Source organism: Herpailurus yagouaroundi, unplaced genomic scaffold, assembly GCF_014898765.1.
Source record: "Herpailurus yagouaroundi ecotype Mexico unplaced genomic scaffold, PumYag 355, whole genome shotgun sequence".
Taxonomy (NCBI): domain Eukaryota; kingdom Metazoa; phylum Chordata; class Mammalia; order Carnivora; family Felidae; genus Herpailurus; species Herpailurus yagouaroundi.
In genome coordinates, this window is record NW_024412572.1 from 326732 (window position 1) to 351407 (window position 24676).

The 24676-nt window shown below is 36.9% G+C and overlaps 1 protein-coding gene across 8 annotated transcripts in view; it reads right to left on the reverse strand.

Moving 5' to 3' along the window:
• Positions 1 to 2719: 2719 nt before the first annotated feature.
• RIMKLB (ribosomal modification protein rimK like family member B) overlaps positions 2720 to 24676 on the reverse strand; it is a 73514-nt gene continuing 51557 nt past the window's right edge. For 6 of the 8 annotated variants that reach the window (XM_040462901.1, XM_040462902.1, XM_040462897.1 and 3 more), the window contains 8 exons: positions 22751 to 22981; positions 20661 to 20747; positions 19380 to 19583; positions 11228 to 15119; positions 10519 to 10731; positions 8262 to 8339; positions 7650 to 7813; positions 2720 to 3654 (listed from right to left, as the gene is read on the reverse strand). In XM_040462901.1, the coding sequence (XP_040318835.1) occupies positions 14656 to 15119; positions 19380 to 19583; positions 20661 to 20747; positions 22751 to 22981 (986 nt within the window). In that variant the 3' untranslated portion in view covers positions 2720 to 3654; positions 7650 to 7813; positions 8262 to 8339; positions 10519 to 10731; positions 11228 to 14655. The remainder of the gene's footprint in view (positions 3655 to 7649; positions 7814 to 8261; positions 8340 to 10518; positions 10732 to 11227; positions 15120 to 19379; positions 19584 to 20660; positions 20748 to 22750; positions 22982 to 24676) is intronic. The other 2 variants (XM_040462896.1, XM_040462903.1) reach the window with 2 other exon arrangements.

A 24676-nucleotide genomic window follows, 5' to 3' on the forward strand; every position in this document is an offset into this window, starting at 1 on the left:
TTGTTTATTCATTTTGAGAGAGAGAGAATCCCAAGCAGTCTCCACGCTGTCAGCGCAGAGCCCGACGTGGGGCTCAAACCCACAAATCGTGAGATCACAACCTAAGCCAAAATCAAGAGTTGGACACTTAACCCACTGAGCCATGTAGGCACCCCCTGATGCTCTTTCTACTCCACTTCCTTCTGTCACAGGCGTCAGGCTCACATCACAGTCTGAAGGCTTTTCCTGCCTACTGTTCCCTCTCTCTTGCACGCTTCACTAGCATCTTCTTCAAAACACCCTAGCACATCTAACTCCCTCTTGGTGTCTGCCTGCTGGAGGATGCAAAGTGACACTAGCATGGATGCTTTCACTTTTAAAATGACGATAATCAGGAAGTTAAAAAAAAAGTGGGGAAGATCATCCCAAACCATCTGCATCTCTTGACTCTACACAACTTTCAGGAACACAGATCTCAACGGCCTAATCCGTGTTGTCTCTCAAATTTATACTACACAAATTAAAAAAAAAATTTTTTTTTCAACGTTTATTTATTTTTGGGACAGGGAGAGACAGAGCATGAACGGGGGAGGGTCAGAGAGAGAGGGAGACACAGAATCGGAAACAGGCTCCAGGCTCTGAGCCATCAGCCCAGAGCCTGACGCGGGGCTCGAACTCACGGACCGCGAGATCGTGACCTGGCTGAAGTCGGACGCTTAACCGACTGCGCCACCCAGGCGCCCCTACTGCACAAATTTTAGATGTCATGGAGTATCAATAGCTGAATACTCTTGTGGCCCCTTGTAAAACCTGCTTCATGAAGCCCTGACTTTTAAAGGTTGGTTTTTTTTTTTTTCCCCCTGAGTAATTAGCAGCTGAGTACAGGGGAACTAAAAACAAATTAAACTAAACAACCCATCAAGGTCATCCATTTGAACTTTATTTACTGAACCTTCAAGTATTAAGAAACTTGAAGGACTCCGTGCTAAATCACATTTTGGTCACATAAATCCCATCTTTCTGTTCAGATATTTCTACTTAAGCTAACTTTCATGGTGATATCAACTCTTCCTTGACTACCAAAGCATCATTTTTGGTTCACTACACAGAATTTCAATACACCAGTTTTCCTACCACAGCAAGTAACTCTACCGTTAACAAAGCCTCCAGTTTAGAGAATTGTTAGTTCGTTGATTACTTACTGCCTAAGGTACATTCAATCCACCCATTCCTCTAGAGTAGGTGTCAGCCTGTTTTGTATCACCTATGAGCTAACATGTTTTTAAAGAGTTAAGAAAATATTTTTTGAAAAGCAACAGAGACCATATGCAGGTGGTAAAGCCTAATATTTACTCTTTGTCCTTTCACAGAACACAGAGTTTAGGTATGTTTCTGATCAGTTTTTTGTTTTTTTAATGTTTTATTTTTGAGAGAGGAAGAGAGAGACAATCTGAAGCAGGCTCCAGGCTCCAAGCTGTCGGCACAGAGCCCGACGCAGGGCTCGAACCAACGAACTGGGAGATCATGACCTGAGCTGAAGTCAGAGGCTTAACCAACTGAACCACCCAGGTGCCCCCTGAGCTGTTTTCTTAAAGGCACCAGTGCTGACAAGATATAGGGCAGTGGTTCTCAAACATTGGTGCGAGTAAGTCACTTGAGTTTGTCAAAAAGCAGGTTTTTGGTCTAGGGCCCTAGAATCTATATTCTAAATAAGTAATTCAAGTGATTATGATATAGGTGGTTGTAGGTCATTTTGAGGAAATTTAAATTTTTATCATTGAGGGGCGCCTGGGTGGCGCAGTCGGTTAAGCGTCCGACTTCAACCAGGTCACGATCTCGCGGTCCGGGAGTTCGAGCCCCGCGTCAGGCTCTGGGCTGATGGCTCAGAGCCTGGAGCCTGTTTCCGATTCTGTGTCTCTCTCTCTCTCTCTGCCCCTCCCCCGTTCATGCTCTGTCTCTCTCTGTCCCAAAAATAAATAAACATTGAAAAAAAAAAATTAAAAAAAAAAAATTTTTATCATTGAATCAGCTCCGACCATCAAGAGGACTTCTTACTGTGCTGGCTTTAATGGATTGCATTTTAGTGTCACGATACTGATCTGCATTGTGAGCTATCTCAAAGATCAGAACATAATCCCTCTCCAGTGCAATAAATTTGCTTCTATCCTAAGGTTACTATGAATCTTCTAATTACCGTATTCTCTTCTGCCAATTTTGTTCCACTTCCAAGCAAATGTATAGGACCTCATAGCATGCATTTGCATGATTTTAATCCCTGTTTCACCCAATTTTTGCCCTTTATTTTGGCTTTATCTCAATCTTCTCATTTTGTTTTAATATGTCTGTTAAGTCACTTCAAACCATTTCTGGGAGGACAAGTCATACCACCCTAAGTGATTCCTTACAGTGCATGATATGCCTATTCCTCACTTGTTTCATTCTCCTGAGTTAGAAGAAAAAGTATTTTTGTTATGAGCTGATAGGGAAAAACTGGAGCAAATATGAGATAAAAGGTATCTTATATAAATCAGTCACTGAAGTGTGGAGACAAGGAATAAGCAGTGCAGATTAGGAAAAATACTACATGTGTGCACAATGTTCCAACCACAAAATCTTGCGAAAGGAGCTTCAATAGGAAAAGTGGAAAATGATCAACAAAGAAAACTTTATGGACTCTAATTCTGAGATGAAAAGATTCAGCAGTTCTTGAATAAGATATCCAAAACCAAAATTTATATAATTAAAGGACAATTAGTATTTATTATTCAACTATGTGCTAAGCACTATACATGTATTGTAGCAAAGCTATACTTACACATTAATCTAGTAAAGTACAATTGTTTCCGTTTTTTTTTTACAAATACCCCCCTATGGCTTGAAGGGGCTGACTTGTCCAAAGTCCAGGTAAACAGTAAATAATGGGATTAGAATTTGTATCGACACCTGACAACAAAGAATATCCATATGTTTGGTCTGAGGTACTAGGGCTGCCTCCGTATGCACATATATGTATCAGATCTTACATAGTTCAAATATATTAGGTCAGACATGATCTCTAGTCACAAGAAGATTAAAACGTAGTGAGTGATGCTGTGATGAGTGTGTGGCAGAGCCTTGTCAGAGTGAAACAGAAAAAAGGCTGGATTTCTTCAGAGATTAAAAAACAAACAAACACAGAAACAATTATTTAGCATAGACAGATAAAGAGGGATGAAAGGGGCAGAGGTAAATCCACGTAATACATATTTATAAGGAAAATGATACATATTTTAATGCCTACGTACCAAGGGGAGTAATCATTTCAAAACATATCATAGAAAGATCAGTATGTCAAAAACAAAGGAGTTTCATCTTGCATACTGAAGAAAAGAATAAAAAGAATGACACATGTGGAGCTAGACTTCAAATCTAGCCATATGGACTGAAGTGAATTCATACAAGATGGAGTGGGCAGAAATGACTGCCAAAAGAACAAATCACACCCCATACTATTTCATTCCCAGTTCTGGTGTTTTTATTTTAGAAAACACATTGAATCAAACAGGTTAGAGCTACTGCTTCCTTGTTCTGTGTATTTCTATCCTCCATTTCAAAAACCATACAGTCAAATCTATCTTCGTCCATTCTGTGAATGAAGTGATAAGCAAAAAGGATCACTGGTTACTTCAAAAGAACCTAGAGGGGGAAAAACACATATAGCTCACTTAAACCACAGATTTAAACAGTTTTTATAATTAATATGAGAAAAAGAAAATATTGAAAATTAACTAATGTGACAAAATATTACAAACTGTCTAGATTACAAAAAACAAAAACAAAAACAAAAAAACCAAAAAACAAACGCACAACTAGGTTTTTTGTGATTACCACACTTTACCTTTGTGATCTCAGTTGAAAAAGATATATACTAAGGTATAGTCTGTTATTCTGACATACAAAGATGTATCAGCAATATTATCCCTTAACAATCCTATTATATAGACAACTGGGGTTTACTGTCGCCAGGAAAATTGTACCAAGAAGAAAACCTTGAGACAAGAATAATCCTTGCACAAGATCACACAAAATAAAACAAAATTATTATACCAAAATGCCTGAACAAAATTAAATTTGAATGTTATATTCTTACTCTATTACCCTAGGTTACTTTTTTTTTTTAATTTTTATTTTAAGTAGGCTCCACACCCAGCATAATGCTTGAACTCATGACCCTGAGATCAAGAGTCACAGGCTCTACTGACTGAGCCAGCCAAGAGCTCCTAGGTTACATTTTCAACAAATTAGACAATGAACAATAAATTTTGATTCTAATTAAAGTTCAAGTTGGCCATCTCTATAGGATCCAGAATTCAAGATGAAGACAAAAACTGTTTGAAAAGACATACAAATTCTAGCCCTATTAATTGAGGTGGTATATTCTTGTGTTCCATGTAAGTATACATAATGTCATTCAGCATTAGAATAAATGATCTTTTTTGATAGAAGGTGACTTCTTTTTACACTGTTTCTTTAAAAAAAGGAACAAAAGGATGCCACATATTTGGGGCGCCTGGGTGGCTCAAACGGTTAAGCGTCTGACTGTGGCTCAGGTCATGATCTAGTAGTTCATGAGTTCGAACATTACATCAGGCTCTATGCTGACAGCTCAGAGCCTGGAGCCTGCTTCGGATTCTGTGTCTCCATCTCTCTCTGCCCCTCCCCCACTCACGTTCTGTCTCTTTCTCTCTCTCCCCAAAATAAATAAAACATTAAAAAAAATTTTTTTTAAGTTGCCATATATTTATTTAGTCAATGGTATCGGTTATTCTAGCTTCATGTTACCGTTCATCCATGTATACACAATCATCCCGTTTAACCATCCACTTGCCCCATTGCTAGTCTAATAATCTGCTAGAAAATAAGGAATTTCAGAACAATGTAAAGTTTTTGTTGTAGACTGATTCATTTTCCAGAATAGGAATGCAAGGCAGGCAAGAAGACAGGTAGAAGATTAATGTTATACTAGGTCTAAGGAATCCATTCTGTTCTCCCTTAACCAGAAATTGCAAAGAATCTGAAGACCTCTTTGTGTCTTATCTTAATAAGGGACATCATCACCAAACCCTGTAAATGATGTAATCGTTAATTTTACATATAAGCCATTTAAAATAGCCACCCACAGCTAGCCTTCATATCCTTCATTTGAAGGGACTCCCCACAAGATAACCACAAGCACAAACAGTGATAACTTTCCATTGGTGTATCACAGCTCTCACTGCAGAACATTTCATTTCTTCAGCGACTACAACAGACTTTCAAAGATCATGATAAAATGAGCACTTTATTAGCAGGTAGGAGATTTGGGTCCTTATTCCGGTTCTATAATCTTGGGAAATTTAATAACTTCTCTGAACCTTAGTTTCCTTACTAGCATATTCAAGATTACAATATATAGCCTCCAAGCTTGCCAGCTTAGAAATTCTAAACTTCTATGGCAGGCCCTTGTATGCTGGTAGTTCAATCTGTTATTACATATATTAATAGGAAGCAGGACTCCATCTATCCATCTATTCATTCATTCTTTCATTTATTTAGGACTCCTTTTCTTTAAATAATAATTTCTCCTCTGGATATCCTGTTTTCACTGTCTATAAAATTTGAAAACAGGTATTTGTGCACTACTTTAAGAAAGTTAATTAACACTTCTAAAATCTTCACATGTATATCTTAGAAAAGATTTAGCTCAATTGCTATTAACTTTTATCTTAAAGGCTAAAATTTTATTTTCTCTCCAGTTATAAAGTACTAAAATTGCATATTTAAAAGTTGCTGGGAGTAGATCTTAAGAGTCCTCATCCCAAGAAAAAAAATTCTGTAATTATGTACAGTGATGCATGTTACCTAGACTTACTGTGATGATCATTTACCAATGTATATAAATATCGAGTCACTGTATTGTACCTGTAACACTAGTATAATGTTATATGCCAATTACATCAATAAATTTTTTATTTTCTCTGGTTAATGTCTACAAAATAATGACTGCTTTGCTCATTTTCTAATTTCATTAGAAACTTTAAAAAATCAGGGACAATTTGAAGTTAAAAGTCTAGATGAAATTAAGAACCATAGGACTTTTCTTCTGTCCAAGTGCTCATAAAACAGCTTGGTTTCCAGCAACAATAAAGACATTATAGTTAAAATAAACATGTAGCTGAGTAAAGAGACCTGCATCTCATTATAAATTTCAATTCTTAACTCTTGGGACTTAAAAAACCTCAATTTCTTCTATTCAGCCTCACCAACTTCTAAAATAATCACACTGTTGACACTCTGATTAACATGTCTTAAGGCAGTTATTGATGCAAAGAAAATAAAGCTGTTTACCCGAGCAGATACAGACGCAATACAGAGAATGCAAATGAAAAGGGGGAGACACACATACAGAAAAGCAGGCAGGCAGAGATGAAAAATGGCAACAATGGAAAAGTGAAATTCTGAGGGAATGAATGAAAGAAAGGGAGAGGCATACAGGGAGACAAAGGCGAGGAAGAGTTACAAAGACAGGGAGGCAGAAGCACGACTAAAGAAATGGAAGAAAGTAAGAGCAGAGACAGTAAAGCCAGAAAGAAAAGTGAACAGAATGGAACTGACGGGCAGACACAATAACAAGGAAATGGGACTAGATAGGGGATAGCTAGTTGAAGAAAAGATCATTTTTAGCCCCTAAGTTTTTCAAATTACATTAAAAAAAATTTTTTTTTTTATTTTTTAGAGACAGAGTGTGAACAAGAGAGGGGAAGGGGGGAGAGGAAGGGAGGGGGGACGGAATCTGAAGCAGGCTCTAGGCTCTGAGCTGTCAGCACAGATCCCGACGTGGGGCTCGAACTCACGGACCTTGAGATCATGACCTGAGCTAAAGTTGGACGCCTAACCGACTGAGCCATCCAGGTGCCCCACCAAATTACATATTTTTATTGCTATCCCCCCAATGTGCCACTAAAAAGAGGACAGCCTTTTTTTCTATAAAATGGCTAACAATGTGTATTTCACTTATCTTACAGATTTTCTAAAAATCTGACTCACTGTGAGACGCGTAATTTTTGCCATCTTTAAGGTTCACATAGTGGATGTGTTGATAATTTGATGAGAGAGAAGTTTACAATGTATATACCTATCAAATTATCACATTGTATGCTTTAAAAACACAATTTTGTCAATTATACCTCAATAAAGCTGGGGAAAAGGTCATATATATCAATATACTGGGGAGAGACCCCTAATTTTACACATTGCTATTTTTTTAATGTTTATTTATTTATTTTTGAGAGAGAGAGAGAGAGAGAGAGAGAGCGAGCATGTGAGCAGGGGAGGTCAGAGAGAGAGGAGAGAGGACCAATCTCAAGCAGGCTCTGGGCTGTCAGTGAGGAGGCCAGCATGGTGATCAATCTCACAAATGGTGAGAACGTGACCTGAGCTGAAGTCAAGAGTCAGACACTCAACCGACTGAACCACCCAGGTGCCCTAATTTTTTTTCCCCCCGAAGTATAAAGTGATAGGACCCTAGTTAGGCCAAATTTATCCTAAGGCAAAGGCCTACAGGGCCATTTATGATTACATACTACAATGGCATATAACACCACTATCCCACTATCAGACTAAAAACACATTTTTAGTTGAAAATAACTTACCATTCAGAGTGAAAATCCAAAAATTTTTGTCCTGTTTCCATTATTTGCCCCCTTTGCTTCAATTGATATGTTATGCTCTATCTCTTGTCCTATGGAGATTCTTTCAGTAGCCATCAATCTGAAGAATTCCTTCTTCTGCTGCCACCTACCAGTTTATTTCTCTGCTGCAGCAGAAGGGTATATAGAAAAAGTTCTTGCTTACTATTCAGATTAAACTGAAAACTTCCTTTAACATTTCATATTTTCACATGTGCACAAACTTCCTCACTGTTCCCCCAAGTCCTCCCCACCAAAGTCAAAACAACAAAAGTCCCAATCACAGAAAATCAAACAAGTATGATCAATATTCATGCTAAGCTGGGAATTCTTTTTAAGTGGAAAGATTTAGATGCTCGGCAGCTGCCATCTCAAGAGCCATTTCTTCTGTTACACTTAACTTCTTCACCTATCTCTACAATCTTATGAATAAGTGTGCAACTTAAAATTTTAACTAGGTAGTTTACAGCTCCTACAAATTTTAAGCTCAGAAACTTTCAAAAGAACTGTGGAAGATGCAGCAATAAAGGCGTTTTTTAAAGTAATTCTAGAAACTAAAGGTGTTAGGTGCTTTACCTGCATGAGTTTTCAATGTTCTGGACTGCTTATTGCCCAATGGCTCTGAATACATTAAAACACGAACACATACGCCACCTACATTTAAAATAGGGTAGCATTTGTATGCCCATATAAGCACTGGGTATATCTTTTGCAAAAGAGTAATAAATTCATTAAGTCCTTTTAAAAGGACTAATCACAAATGCACATTTCCTCAAACTCTATACATACACAAAAAAATTAGGCCAAAAAAGGGAGACAGAGTGACAAATGTAATAGCAGTTGTAGAACTGGAAACTAACACAACATAAATGTTTTCGGTTTGTTAAATTCCTGAATATCATTTCTATTCCCATTCTTTTTAACCTGAGGGTCTAGGTTAAAAGTTTATTCTGCATTAGCTACTAAAGAACAGTATCCAATAAGGAACAGTAATAACAGTAATTAATGGCTTGTTTTTGTTCCACCCTCCCACTACCTTTACCCCAAAATACAGTTTTGCCAACATAAAAAATAAAACAAACAGACATAAGCACCAAAGGCTAGTCAACAGTGGCACTGCAGCAACATTGTTTCTACTTTCTCATTCCTTCCCCCGATCTCAAACCCCACCCTTTGACCTCTGTATATGGGATGAGCCTGAGCAGGAGAGTTGGTGATGTCAGGACTGCGCCGTTCCCACGGATGCTCCTAGAGGCCTGCTGTGCTTCTGGGAACTGGGGCACAGTGATGTCTGTCTGACTGAAACCTAAAACAACAACAATTCACCCCACCCCTCATGTTCCCAAACCCCACAACAGCAGCCAGGTATATACGCTATATAAGGCCCAGCTAGTAAGTTTGTATATAGTGAAATCTGAAAGCAAGATCATTCTTAACAAGTCAGGGATCTTCATGGGGATAACAGAATGGAGACTGTTAAATTCTCCACATCCCATGCAATCACATAGTCCACACATTCTAATATGCTGGCCATTCTTATAGCAAGAGAACAAAGTTCTCTGGTACAAGCCTTTTTAAGTATATATCACAAATTCCTGCAGGAGGCAGCTGGGATTCCATTGTTAGTAAATTTCAGTTCAACAGATAAATACTTTTCTCTTAAGATGTTTAGGGGAGAGACTGGTCCTATCTGGTTATGGGTGAACTGAAGCACAAAACAGGTTAATGATTTATTTTATGCCTTCAGCTGTAGAATGCATTACAAGCCAGGATTTTCCTATTAGCTAACTAGTGAACTTAAAGCCTCGTCGGATATACATCTAAAGCCACAGAATAAAATTACGCAGAAGTATATCTTGAAAAGTTCCTGACCGCTGTCTAGCAGAAAGAGGATTTTTCTCCCCAATGATAGTAACTCATATTAGAACTAAAACTTTAGGAAAGACAGGAGAAAGGAGGAAAGGGTAGGTGGACTGGGGTAGACAGAGAAGAGGCTACTACATTAGCTAATGGGAAGGCTATTAAAATGGGTAACTCCTATTCCTGCCACTAAGTTTGTTTTATAGCCTTGGTTAATGTGCTTAATGATTTGTGCTTCAGAAATGCCCTCCGATCTTTGCAAATCTGTAATTTTTTACTGTTTAAACCATTATGATAACCTCAAGCTGCTCACATCTATCTTCTTTGTTAGAACTAGCATCTTAGAAATGCTAAAATGATTAGTTCTGAGTCACACTGTTCCTTAAATAACTGAAATGCTTTCTATTATCTTTGTCTCATCATTCCTTTTCACTTTTATAATGATGTCACAGAAAGAGAAGCACTAAGACCAACTCAAGACTATGATGAGTTTTTACCATATATATAACCTAGAACCTAATTTTACCTTTTCAAAACTCTAGTTTTCCATACCTGGCAACTCCTAATTGATGTCTTTATACTGTGAGCTCACTGTATTCGGAACACCAACCCCTGAAAAAGCTTAAGCCAGAGTAGCACAATGGAAGAAACAAACAAACCCAAAACAAAAACAAAGCCAAAAAAGTCACACTCTGAAATACTTAATTATAGACATATATGCAAGGAATGGAGTTATCTAAATGGCTAAAGTAAATCCCCAAAGTCCTGAGTTCATCCCAACCAACTCAAACTTTACCCCCAAAAGTTCTTCTTTAATCAAATTATCTGTTAGATATGCGTTTTGTTTCTTTTTTTTTTTTAAACAAGAGTTTTTACAGACCCACAGTTGCCGTTAAAGTACATAAAGAAAGAAAATTTTTTAAAAAGAAAGTAAGGTTAGCCTTGCGATGGAAAGAAAGGAGAGTCAAATTACCTGCAAGCAGGCTGGGGCTGTGCCTGAATCCAAACCGCTGCATTTACCATTCATTATACAGCTGCATTATTGGGGGAAGGGGAGTTTAGAAGGGCACTGACCCCGAAAGTTCTCAATACTTCTCACTCATCATCAGGAAGGGGGAAGAAGGAAAGTTTTTTCTCTGGGTATTTTTTTGTTTGTTTGTTTTTGTTTTTTTGGCTCCTGAAAAGGCTGGCAAAGAACAGTAACAGTGCAAGCAGTTAGAATATTTCTTTAAAAACAATTTTTAAAAATGCAAAACATTAAGGAATTTAAAACACCAAACTTTCGTTAATATAGAAAGAATTTTCACTAGAGTTAGGCAGCCACCCCAAAACAGCATGGCAAAAGGGCACTGATAAAGGAAATAAAATACCACACAAAAATCCAAAACAAAACTAAAAACATTTCAAATTAAACCTGGAAGACTAGAAGATTCCAACAGCAGATTTCTGTCCACTACTGAAACATTCCAAAATCCAAGCTTCAAAGGCGCCTAAATGTATCTTAAATGAAACTTTGTTTTGTTTTTTTTTTTAAGAAAAAAAAAAAAAGAAAGAAAGCAGTGAACCTGGTTATAAATCCTGCAATATATTACATTTTAAGATATCCTAATACAACAAAAACAAATTTTAAATGAAATTAAACAAACAAACAAACAAATAAAAACAGTAGCAGCAGAGGTTACCTGTCTGAGCACCTACATTTTCTTAGGAGGGGATCGTGTCTCACCAGCCATATAGCCCATAAACCTTCTCAAAAAGAGTGAGCCAGGAGAAAAATGTAACACAAGATTTGATTTCACAACGTCTCTAAGCTCCCCAGACCCCAAACTGGGGATTCACTGAATGAAGAGATTTTGTTTTTCCATCGTTTTCCTCTTGAGAAAAAGAAGAGATGATTTTGAGTCAATTACTTCTTTCAATGCCTTCGATACCTTCTCAAAAGTCTGATAAAGTGCTTGATGAAAGCAAGTCTCTTGATGGATTTTTCTAATGTTCCAGCATATTTTCTTATTGATAGCATATACAGAAAGATTTCAAAGTTCAGTGGAGTAAAAGCCAGCAGAAATGACCAATCAATTATTAGGCACCAAAAAAAGAAAAAAAACTATTAAAAATTTTAAATGGAATCGTTCATATTTGTGTATGTGTGTGTATGTGTGTGCATAGTCCAGTTTTCATCACAGGTAACATAAAAACAATATCAGAATTACTTTTAAAATACAATTAAGAATTACAATTTTAACAATACACAATTTTACAATAATTCAGATTTGGGCATGATAAGACTTATACATATTTGATAAATATACATTTTTACCTCTCATAATAGCAATGATAATACAAAAGTTGTTAAACAATAAGAAAATATATTTAACTTTCACTTCAATATCTGGGAAGTTTCATTTGGGTTCTTCCAGAATGATCTGTTCATATTCTTTACCTTAATTTTTGAGTGAGTTCAAGAAGATACCCATGTTTTAAAGTCTAAGATGACCATTCCTACCCTTTTCCTTTTAATATGTGAGTGTATGATCCAGAAATAGGTTGGTAAGGCTATGTTTTAATATACTGTGAATGCACAAAAGATCAATCAGTAGTGAATAAAACTAAAGGTGAAATAATCTCAGATAATTCTTATGATATAGTTGGTTAGTTTGGTAAAAAAATTTTTAAAGTCTATCTACATTTTTCCTAGTGCCTTATCCAACCCAACACAAATCCTGAGTTTTTCATCAAATAGAGAGGGTGTTCTATTTATGTTATAAAATTCATAAATCTATATACATGTTATATGTAACTATTTAATGTGTCATAATTTATGTGACAACCAGATGGTCTCTACACAAACATATGAATAATGACTTAATTAAGCAGTTCTTTCTCCCTCATTTATCTCTCTATCCCAAATATTATGCATCCTCCTATGGTCATTCAGTGAAAGAAGTACCATGTATTTCTTTTTGTTAATGAGACAGAGGTACTTATATATGTATGTAAGGCCCACAATAACTCTATGCAAGTCAAATTCTTTTATAGGAGATTAGAATATCCTAAAATAAATTAGAAAATCCTCTTATTATCTTTTTCTGAGGTGAAATGAGACACTGCACAGATTAGAGGTACTATTCTATTTGTCAACAATCAACCTTTCACTCAATTTTAATATTATTTAATTCTATGGAAAAAAACAACCTTTATTACATTCCTTTTTAAAACGGGGAAAAACTGTACAAGCATGATCAAACCTCTGTTAGAGCTGGTTAATACTGATCTTTTATTATTGCCTCGAAGTCTCTCTAGTAGTGTCCAAGATATTATGTTTAAGGTCCATCTGAAGGAAAAAAGCACTGGAGAGGCAAGAAAGGACTCGGGTAAAAGCTTCAGAGGATTGTAGTGAGATGGAACTTGCTGTTTAAAAAAATTACGTTGAGCTCTGGAGCATCTCCATTTCTTAACACACCTTCCAAACCCATTATTCAAATAGATTTACCCCTGTTTCAAAGGCTCGTATTATATGCCATTTGGGGGATCTTATAAATTCAGAAATTAAAGGAATATAAAGAATGGACAGTATTGAAGGCTTCAGAGTTGGGCTATAAGAGACTTAATACTGCTAAGTAAGTCCCCAAACAAAAATGTCCAGTCCACCCCACCCTCAAACCTACATGTAATAGGAGAAAATGCACAGCCAGAAGCATAGAAAAGCATGTAGCCTTGAATAAATCATACACTGAACAGTCTAGAACCAAAGAAAAAACCAAACAACATACATATACATAAAAAGGCCTAAGAAGCATCTATTCTCTTTATGTCTTTAGTGAGTACCTCTACCCCAGTGGAGTATAGTTATTAAAACAACCTATCTGTTTTTTAAAGTAAAAACTGTTTCCCCATCATGCTCCATTTTCTAGAATCTATCTTTTTTGATTGTTTGGTGAAACAAAAAGCAAAACACATACACATGCATGCGTGCACACACACACATATATACTCCCTCCTAAAATGTGAAAAATGCAAATATATAACGCTGGTATTATAAATCACTTCAGCTTTATACTAAAGAACTCATAGACCCTTGATTTGCCCCCCAAAAATATTTTTCCTTGTCCTTATACTTTAAATGCCCAACCACCAAAAGAAAAAAAGGAAAAAATAAAAGGCTTTAAATGCACATGTTTCAAGTCAGTGTCTTGTTAACAAAAAAGGTAGCACTTTCTTCACTTTGGCCATTGTTAAAGATGCAGGCATAGATCAGGGAATGTTAGACTAGCATGTATTAAAAAAAACTGCAACATTAACAGAGCATATATCTTTCAAAAAAGATTAAAACACTAACAAATACAAGTCAATGCACATATTTTAAACTAGTGTAATTTTATCTACATTGGAGTAAATGTCATCTTGTGTACCAGACATTGCAATACTGTTCATTTCCCTTTTATCATGCAAAAATGCCAATTTTGTCATTAGAAAAAACCTTTATTGGGTTATATTAATACTGCCCTCCCACCCAAATGAAGGGAAAAACCGAAGCACAAAAATTATAAATCCCAGCAAAATAGCTCTTCAAGATTTCATAAACTACGGACATAAAGTTGCTAGTTAATATGGTAAAGGCAGAATTTTCAGACTTGTATAAAAAAATTCCTATAATTTAGGTAGATTATTTTCCTCGCTCATCACAAATCTTTGCAACACAATGTGAAGTTATCCTACTCTCAATTTTGTAGCAACTATACAAAAGCAAAAGCAAGGGACCATGAAAAAAAACTGTGTGTTCTTGATGGTCTGAGAGCATACACATTTTTGAGTGATTAAAAGGTTAACTATAAGAGCCTGATGTGTTTCTGTATCTCACCTCTTCTGCCTATCTGCACTATCCGTAAACAAAAGTCAGTAACATCTTAACAGCAGAGGTCTATCTCTCTCCCCTGTCTTCTCTCCTAACTAATCCTACTCAATTTTCTCATCTTCCTGAGTACCTTCCATGAACAGCATTGCAAGTTGGTTTAAAAAAAAAAAAAAAAAGGAAAGAAAGAAAGGGGAAAAAAAGAAGAAAAAGAAAGTGAGTTTTACAAGGGTTTTGTTGGTTAATTATTTACCGGTGGAGTCACTCCACCAGGAGTTTGATTTCATTGGCTAGCAGCTGGTTCATGTTGAATAGGCCCCCTGGGAGCTTGGTGAGTAGCTCTCGCTCCGTGCTTTCAGGGTCGCTGTCAACAGAGCTGGAACTTGCGCTCATGTTGTCGACAGCAGTGCTGGCTGGGGGACCCAGCTCCGGCTCACTAGTCTCACTGGCCGTGGACACCACGGAGAGCAGGGACATACGCCGGGTGAGCCGGCCAGAGGGCAGGAGGGAGGCGGCATAGTCCGCTATGATACCAGCTACATCTAGATTACAAGCCTTATCAAAGGCGATGAAACCTACATTTGCATTGGCCTCGCAGACACAGAAGGAGCCGTCATCTTTCATCAATAGGTCAATGCCACACACATCCATCCCCAGGATATTAGACACCTGGATAGCTAGCTGCTTTCCTTGTTCACTCAAGGAGCACATCATCCCCACACCACCTGGCAAAAAAAGAAACAAAATAAGTTGCCAAAATGATACATTTTTGGAGTAAAAACACCGTTTTTAGTTTTTTTTTTCTAATTTATTTTTGAGAGAGAGACAGAGCATGCGTGCAGGAGAGGCAGAGAGGGAAACACAGAATCAGAAGCAAGCTCCAGGCTCTGAGCTCTCAGCACAGAGCCCAACATGGGGCTTGAGCTCATGAAACTCGAGATCACGACCTGAACTGAAGGTGGATGCTTAACCGACTGAGCCCTCCAGGCACCCCAGAGACAGAGAATCTTAAACAGGCTCCACACTCAGCGCTCAGGGCTCAATCTCACAACACACTCTTTTAAATCAGTAGTGAAAGCAAAGGTGCCATATGCAATTTTTTTCTGAAGACGGCATTCAGCTTCCACAGAAACCTATCTTACTTGCAATACTACGGATTGAGGTGAAGGTACACCACAGACTTTATATTTTTATGAAGGCAGAGAAGAATAGAAAACAAAGTAGACAAAACTGTTATCTTCCAAATAGCAGAAAATGTATGTCTGATTTGAACACAGGGACACAGAGGTTAACCGTTAATGGAATGTAAAACCATGGATGAGCATCCACATTGACTGAGTTTGGGAACAAGGGTGGAAATGGAATTAATGGTACCTTACAAACCACAGAAGTTGGAAAAGAAAAAAGAGGAAGAAGCAATTTAAATAATAAACACAAAATCAAACTGAAGCAATTAAATAAACTGTATGAGCAATAACATTAAAAACGAACTGAAATTTCCCATGGAAAAAGTGGAAACTAGTCAGACTGGAATGAAAGACAAAATTTAATTATAGGCTGTATTAAATGAAAACATTTTTTGAAAACTAAAGGAATGGACAAAGAGATAAGGGACAAAGGCAAAAACAAACTTGACTTCATAGCCTTATATCTCTTGAATATAGTATATACCGATATACACATTTTTTCCTTTATCAAATACTGACAAATAATCATGTGCTTGTCCCAGGAGACAAACAAAAAAACCTTAACAAATTTAAAAACACTTTTTACAGGCAACATTCTCTGACAATAACCCAAGAAAAACAGAAATTATAAATTAATGATTTAAGTAACCAAAAGATTTATTAAGGACTTAGAAACTGCAACACTGATCCCCTAAATTACAGGGAAATGAAAACATGTATAAAATCACTTCATACCAAAACTTTTATTTTGAATTAGCCAGAAGAAATTACTTATAAAGTAAGAAACTAAGAAGAGAGATTCAGTAAAGACAGAAAGTTGAATGAATAGAATAGAAAAATAGAAAGGACAAAAAAATCCAAATGTTACTTTGACAAGATTATGAATGATACCAAAGACAAAACTGCAGACAAAGGAGAGATTCAAATAAGCACAAGCAATCACCTAAAGAACCTGGCAAAAAAATCTGAAACCTAAAACAAATGGAAAACTTCTAAGCAAATGATAAATTAACAACACTGCTTCAAGCAGCAGCAAACTTAAACAGGCCAATTATTATTATGGAAGAGATCGGAAAGGTGATAAAAGCGCTACTACTACAAAAAGAACTAGGACCAGATAGGTTCAAAGTGGAGTTTTGTTTAGCTATCCTTTATTCTGATGTTACTTTACCTATAGAGTGCCAGAAGATAAGACTGAAAATTCCCCAATACATCAAATAAAACCAAAATGTTATATAACCTTGATCAAAAATGAATAAGAAGTTTTGTTTTAAGTTTTTTCATTTATTTTGGGACAGAGAGTGACAGCAAGTGCATGCAAGCAGGAAAGGAGCATAGAGAAGGGGAGAGAGGGAATCCCAAGCAGGCTCCACACTGTTAGTGCAGTGTGCGACTAGGGGCTCCGTCCCATGAACCATGAGATCATAACCTGAGCTGAAATCAAGAGTTAGACGCTTGGGGCCCCAGGGTAGATCAGTCAGTTAAGAGTCCGACTTAGGCTCAGGTCATGATCTTATGCCTCGTGAGTCTGAGCCCTGTGTGGGGCTCTGTGCTGACACCATGGAGCCTGTACCCTGCCTCAGGTTCCGTCTCTCTCTCTTTGCCCCTCCCCCATTCACACTCTTATCTCTCTCAAAAATAAATAAATTTTTTAAAAAGAGAGAGAGAGACATTTAACGAACTGAGCCACTAAGGTAACCAAAAAAATGATCAAGAAACTTTAAAAAACGGGGGGTGCTTGGCTGGCTCAGTTGGCAGACCATGTGACTCTTGTCCTCGGGGTTGTGAATTCAAGCCTGACATTGGGTGCAGAGATTACTTAAAAAAAAAAAAATAATAAGTAAAATCTAAATGTTTATTTACTTTTTGAGAGATAGAGTATGAGCAGGTGAGGGGCAGAGAAAGGGAGACACAGAATCCCAAGCAGGCTCTAGGCTTCATGCTGTCAGCACAGAGTCCAACTTAGGGCTCGAACTCTCAAACTGTGAGATTACGACCTGAACCAAAGTTGTACACTTAACCGACTGAGCCACCCAGGCGCCTTCCAAAAAATAAAATCTTTAAAAAAAATCAATCAATAAAATGTTTTACAGTCAACAAAAACTATTCATTACGGAAAAACCAAAACAGTCTTTGAAAAAAATAGCTTGAAAGCTTATTTCCAGGAATAACCATAATTATCTAAGATATATGTATGTAACTTCACTTAACTGAGATATTGTGTAATGGTTTTTTAATTACTTTTTTGAGACAGAGTGTGAGTGAACGCGAGTGGGGGGCGGGCAGAGCGAGAATCCCAAGTAGGCTCTGCTCTGTCAGCAGAAAAATCCAACGTGGGGCTCAACCTCATGAACCCTGAGATCATGACCTGGGCCGAAATCAAGTCAGACACTTAAACCAACTGAACCACTTAGGCGCCCCTGAGATCATATTACAGTTAAAAAAACATTAAGAATATGAAGGGACAGAGCTTACCAGTTTTAAAAAATGATTAAATTCATGTCATGTACTTGAAAATCTAGATATCTGCATAGCTTCCATGTAATTTTCCAATTTTGGAAATCAACATATTCAAGAGTGGTTAAGAGGACAACTCTGGAGCCAAACAGTATATTTGCATCCTGGCGGCACCATTATTAGATCTGTTATCTTGAGCAAGTTACTTACTGTTCTGGGCCCTCCTCATCTGTAAAATGGGAATACTTACAATACCTAGCAATATCTAAAGAAGTTAATAGTCATAAAGCACTGACTACTGTACCAGCACTGGAGAGATGGTAGTTGGCATTACTGTTAAAACTGAATATAAGAGGGGCGCCTGGGTGGCGCAGTCGGTTAAGCGTCCGACTTCAGCCAGGTCACGATCTCGCGGTCAGTGAGTTCGAGCCCCGCATCGGGCTCTGGGCTGATGGCTCAGAGCCTGGAGCCTGTTTCTGGTTCTGTGTCTCCCTCTCTCTCTGCCCCTCGCCTGTTCATGCTCTGTCTCTGTCCCAAAAAATAAATAAATGTTGTAAAAAAAATTAAAAAAAAAAAAAAAAACTGAATATAAGAGAATGCTCATATAAAAAAGGCCTCTAAACAATCTGGTTACCAGAGGGGAGAGGATGAAGGGGGATAAAACAGGTGAAGGGGATGAAGTGGTACAACTTCCAGTTACAAAATAAACAAGTCATGAAGATGAAAAGTATAGCAAAAGGAATATAGTCAATAACATTATAATAACATATGGGGACAAAGCACTGGGCTGTACACTTAAATCCCTGGGTTGTACACCTAAAACTAGTATGTCCATCATACTTTAACAATAAATATTTGACCAGTTTGGGTCAAGATTAAAATGTCTGTTGGACAACTACATGGAGATACTACTGAGTAGGCAGTTATTTATATGTACCTGGAGTTCAGGAAGAAAGCCTAAATTACAGATATAAATGTGAAAATCACAACACATACATGGTATTTAAAACCATGAGCCAGATCGGATGACTAAGAAAGTGAAGTATAAGAAAGTGAAATAAACATTAAAGAAGAAAAAGCTCAGACTAAACTCTGAGGCACTTCAGCAGGAAGATCTCAAAATTTATGACTCAGACAAATCCAATTTTACTACTAGAAAAACAACTCAAAAGTATATTTACTATATTCAAGGTACGGCTACTGATCATAGTTATATGTGAAAGGTGAAAGATAATATTTTTCAACTTACTAAGTAAAAAGATCTGTAATTATATATGAACACTCACTGGACAAGCTGTAATAATATTATATATACTAGAAAGACACATGCATTGTTTTTACCTAGTGAGCAGTTACTTTGCATCCTTCCATCCGTTGAACAACGTAACATGGTGCCAACCACACGGCCTCCCACAACAATGACACGCACATCCCGTCCATGAGACTCTTTAACGTACTTCTGGAACAGGTATGGAGCTTCATGGCGAATAAGATGGCTTAGATCAGCCAAATGGTGCTTATCTCGAGCCAAGAAAACAGCTTTGCCTATGATTGAAAAAGAATAAAAAACACATGTAAGTCATTAAACTGCGAGCAGTTGATATGTATGACCTGCATCTTCTTGGGTCCCAACCTGCTCTTTCAGAATCTATTAATTTTTAACCAAAGTAACAGTTATGGTAGTTATTGAAACAATGCAAAAATGTATTTAAGATAAAGTTAATAATCTCCTACCACTCCCTTAATTCCTACAGTAACCTAGAATTTATTTCAGTAGATGTTGTGAAGTAGAGGTCCAAGGTTTATATTCCTCCATGTGAGCCAATAATGCCAGCCTCGTTTATTAGCAAAACATTTCCTTCTGAGAAAAACCATGTTTTATAGGGATATCTGGGTGGCTCAGTTGGTTAAGTGTCAACTCTTGGTTTCAGCTCATGGCATGATCTCACAGTTCATGGGTTTGAGCCCCACATCAGGCTCTGTGCTGACAGTGCAGAGCCCGGCTTGGGATTCTCTCTCTCCCTGCCCCTCCCTCCCCTGCTCGGTCTCTCTCGCTCTGAAAATAAATAAACAAAAAAAAAAATTTAAAAGACTATGTCTTATATATTATTACACAATATATACAAAATTTGCATAGGGTAAAAGAGCAGTATGTTACTATATACCTAGTTTTATTTCCAAGTTCACTAGTCCATTCCACTGCTCTATTTGTCAATTTTTATGTCAAAGGAAGTGGCTATTTAATTTTTTTAATGTTTATTTTTGAGAGAGAGACAGAGTGAGAACAGGGAAGGGGCAGTGAGAGAGAGGGAGAGAGACAGAATCCAAAGCAGGCTCCAGGCTCCGAGATGTCAGCACACAGCCCAATACGGGGCTCAAACTCACAAACTGTGAGATCATGACCTGAGTCAAAGTTGATCACAAACTGAGCCAGCGAGGCGCCCCAAAGAGCTATACATTTCAACTGATAAGGCTATTGTCTAGTCAATAACCGTGAGGAAATACAAAGAAAATAATAAGAGCATTGATCAGATTAAGAAAAAATCTATTTTGTATCATCACCCTTATTAATTCTCAAGAGTAATTTCAAAATGATGTGCCATAGTGACAACTCATACGCACCTCTATGACCCCGCGTATTCTTCACTACCATTGGAAACTCCAGCACTTCTGCTTCATCGATCATTTTAGCAAAATTTTCATGACCACCTGGTTTGAGTAAAAAAGAAATTTAAAAAGAATAGTAACAGAGGTGTTTTGTGGTGTTATCTATGCTAAAGTCGGCAACACAGGAGATAGAAGGTAAGAACCTGATGGCTACATTTTGTTTTTCTTAGAGAAAGTAATAAATAAAAGTTGAAAATACAGTTAAACATCAGTTTAAAACAACACCTTTTAAAATGGATGAAAGTTATCTTAAATTATAAATATTCTAATATCTAACTTAAGGAAATTATCTTTCAGTTAAAACAAAATTTCCTAGTTCTATACAATTTTTCATATTTTTATCCTTTAATCTTCCACTACACAAATAACAAAACCACCAAGACCTACTTTAGTGTAGTTAAATTCCAGTTTTAATCTAAAGATTAAAGAATCTCAATCTAAAGATTAAGAAACAGAAGAATGAGTCTGCTTAGAAGACTCACTCAAGGATGAAAAGATGCTACGTGTGTTCTATCCCTCTCAAACACACAAATTAATGTTTCATATCTCCATTATGAATCAGAGTTCTTTGTATACTACGGCAGACAGTACCCATGAGTTAAGTTTTCTTCTGTTTTTACTGCCCAGGAACAAATGATACAGTAGCAAAATCAGAGCAAAAATGAATTGTGGTATCAGCCTGGTGACGTAAAAAAAATTAAACCAGGAAAAAGTTCATTAAGCAACTGCAGTAGCATACATTTGCAGCCTAGAGAAATTAAGATGATTCAGTCCCCAATTTTAAACTGTCAACATGAGAACTTGGGTAGTATTTGGTAATTGGGCTAACACTTTTCTCCTTTCCATTCTCTTAAAATCAGAAGTGTAGACCCATGATATAAGCTATAATATAATATTCCAAAAGCATCTGACAGAATTCTCGAACTATTCATATTGTCTCTTCTTATGCAATTGCTAAAAACAGCAACTGTATCAACACATGTCATACAGACTTGGGGAGTACCCTTCTTTAAAATACTAATGGTAGGAATAGGATAGGGATTTCTTTTTAAAGCTTCATTAACTCTCTAAGCATACTACTGGACATTTATTTGAAAAAATGTCTTTATGGAAAATTGCAATGATTTATAACAAATTTGATCCTTTCTAATCTAAAAGAACTGGACAGGCAGGAAATACATTAACATAATATTGTTTACGGCAGTGTTACTCAAAAGTGTTGTCCAAAAACCTGTGCCTGTTTATGACTTCTCTGCTACTGATATGTAACCAAGTAAATACAAAAAGAGTAAACTCTGGAAGCTTTTATAACAATCTGGCATTTCTCAGACTTTTTTTTATCATATTTTGTAAGAGTATTGATACACAGCATACTGGTCTTTAAAGAAAAAAAAAGATCCTTTACTTCTACCATGGTTTTGGAAGCACTGGTTTTAAAGTATACCTATTACAGTGTCATTTCCTTAAAAAATAAGAGAAAAAAAACTTCAAAAAAAAATTATCATGAAAGTGCTAATAAGGATAAACAGATATTAAACAGAGATGTATCGAATATTACAGCCTATGAGATCTGGCCCACTGCCTTTTTTAAATAATAAAGTTTTATTGGAGGACAACAACAGTAATTTATTTAAGCATTATTAATAAAGCTCTCTGACTACAACAGCATTACTGAGAGCACAAGAGTGAACTTACAGCCTAGAAAGCCCAAAATAGCTAAATCCACTCTACCAATATCACAGAACTAAATCTTGACACATGACTCCCTCTCTCTCTGCTCCTCCCCTGTTCATGCTCTGTCTCTCTCTGTCCCAAAAATAAATAAACGTTGAAAAAAAAATTTTTTTTAAATAAAAAAAAAATAAATCTTGACACATGATTCACAATGCTCCTGCCCAGTTTGTTAACACTGAAAATTACTTCTGTAAGAAGTTCTTCCATGTTCACAAATTTCCTTGTATCACATAACCCTCTTAATTTAGTATGCCTTTCAAAACCATCAGTGTTGTAAAACTTAGACTATAAATTCTTACTAGCGAACTTACCATAAGAGAAAGTATCTGGCAGAGGAACACCATGGCCCGCCAACTCTTGAAATGTCCAGAACTTATTAACACAGTTCAGGATGGCTTGAGGTCGGTTCATCAACCGGCATCCCATCTTCTCTAGATGGCGCAAAACAGTGATGTCACTATCACTCTGCACCCAAGGGGTTGGTACTCTCACTACCACCACCTGGGGGTAGGCAGTAATTAGTTCTCCATTGATCCGTAGACCTGAAATACACCCCAATGAAGCCAAAACCATTAAAGGGAATATACCAAAATATACTAGACCTGGGCTCACAAAACCAAATATACCATTTTCACCAGAACAGACAGACATTCTTCCTTAAATTATATTCCTTTATAAGAAAAAAGAAAATTTAATGAGAAGAATTTCTGCAGTGGTTAAATAAATTATGGTATGTGCCAATACAATGAAATACTACATAGCCTTTAAAAAAGAAATTCACAGAAGCACCTGGCTGGCTCAGTCAGAACATACAACTCTAATCTCAGGGTGGTAACTTCAAGCCCCATATTGGGAGTAGAGCTTACTTATTAATAAAAGTTAAGGGGCGCCTGGGTGGCTCGGTCGGTTAAGCGTCGGACTTCGGCTCAGGTCATGATCTCATGGTCCGTGAGTTCAAGCCCCGCGTCGGGCTCTGTGCTGACAGCTCACAGCCTGGAGCCTGTTTCAGATTCTGTGTCTCCCTCTCTCTTTGCCCCTCCCCTGTCCATGCTCTGTCTCTCTGTCTCAAAAATAAATAAACGTTAAAAAAAAAAATTAAAAAAAAAAAGTTAAGAAGAATGTCATAATCTCTATGTTCAAATGTAGAAAAAAATGTCCAGATACATAATGCTGAGTTTAAAAAAATCAAATCTGATGTATGGAATTGTTGAATCAATACACTGCACACCTGAAATTAATATAAAACTGTAACTAGAATAAATTACTGGAATCAGAATAAAATAAAAATAATTCTGTACCAATTATGTTCATTATGTGTTCATTTCAGATAAAGCAGGAAATAAGAAAGTTGCCTTCTTTTATGATTTTACTTATATGTTTTTAAGCCCAGGTGATGCATTTTATTAAACACCTGTTTACATTTATTTTTAAGAAAAACAAAAAACAAATCTGAAAAGTTTTGTATTTACATATGCATAGAAAATGTATGACCTGATAAATGATATAGGTAGCTTTCTCTAAGTGTGAGTGGGTGGCAGTGCAGGAAGACAAAGGTAGAATGGGCAACTTCACATTTTGCTCCATGCAATTCTCCATCTTCTTTAATTTTTTTTTAAGCGAGGACATTTATAATTAAAAAAAGATTTTAAAGAAAGTTTTGGGGCACCTGGCTAGCTCAGTTGGTACAGCATGTGACTCTCGATCTTGGGGTTGTGAGTTTAAGCTCCACATTGGGTATGGAATTTGCTTACATATAAGATCTGTAAAAAATAAATAAAATAAATAAAAGTTTTTTGGATGTTACCCAATACCATTCTATTTAAAGAGGTCCCAAATAATAAAGGAACAAAGTATCTATATGAGTTGTTCCTTAAAACCTATTTTCTTTAGGGTGCCTGGCTGGCTCAATCAGAAAAGCCTGTGACTCTTTATCTAGTGGTTGTGAGTTTGAGCCCCACATTGGGTGTAGAGATTACTTAAATATAAAAAAAAATCTTCAGGAAAAAAAAATCTGTTTTCATTTAAAAATAGCATATGCTCTTCAGGGGTGCCTGGGTGGTTCAGTTGGTTAAGTGTCCAACTTTAGCTCAGGTCATGATCTCCAGTTTGTGAGTTCAAGCCCTGGACTGGGCTCTGTGCTGACAGCTCAGAGGCTGAACCCTGCTTTGAATTCTAGGTCTCTGTCTCTCTCTGCCATGCCCCAGCACATACATACTTTCTTTTTCTTTCTTTCTTTC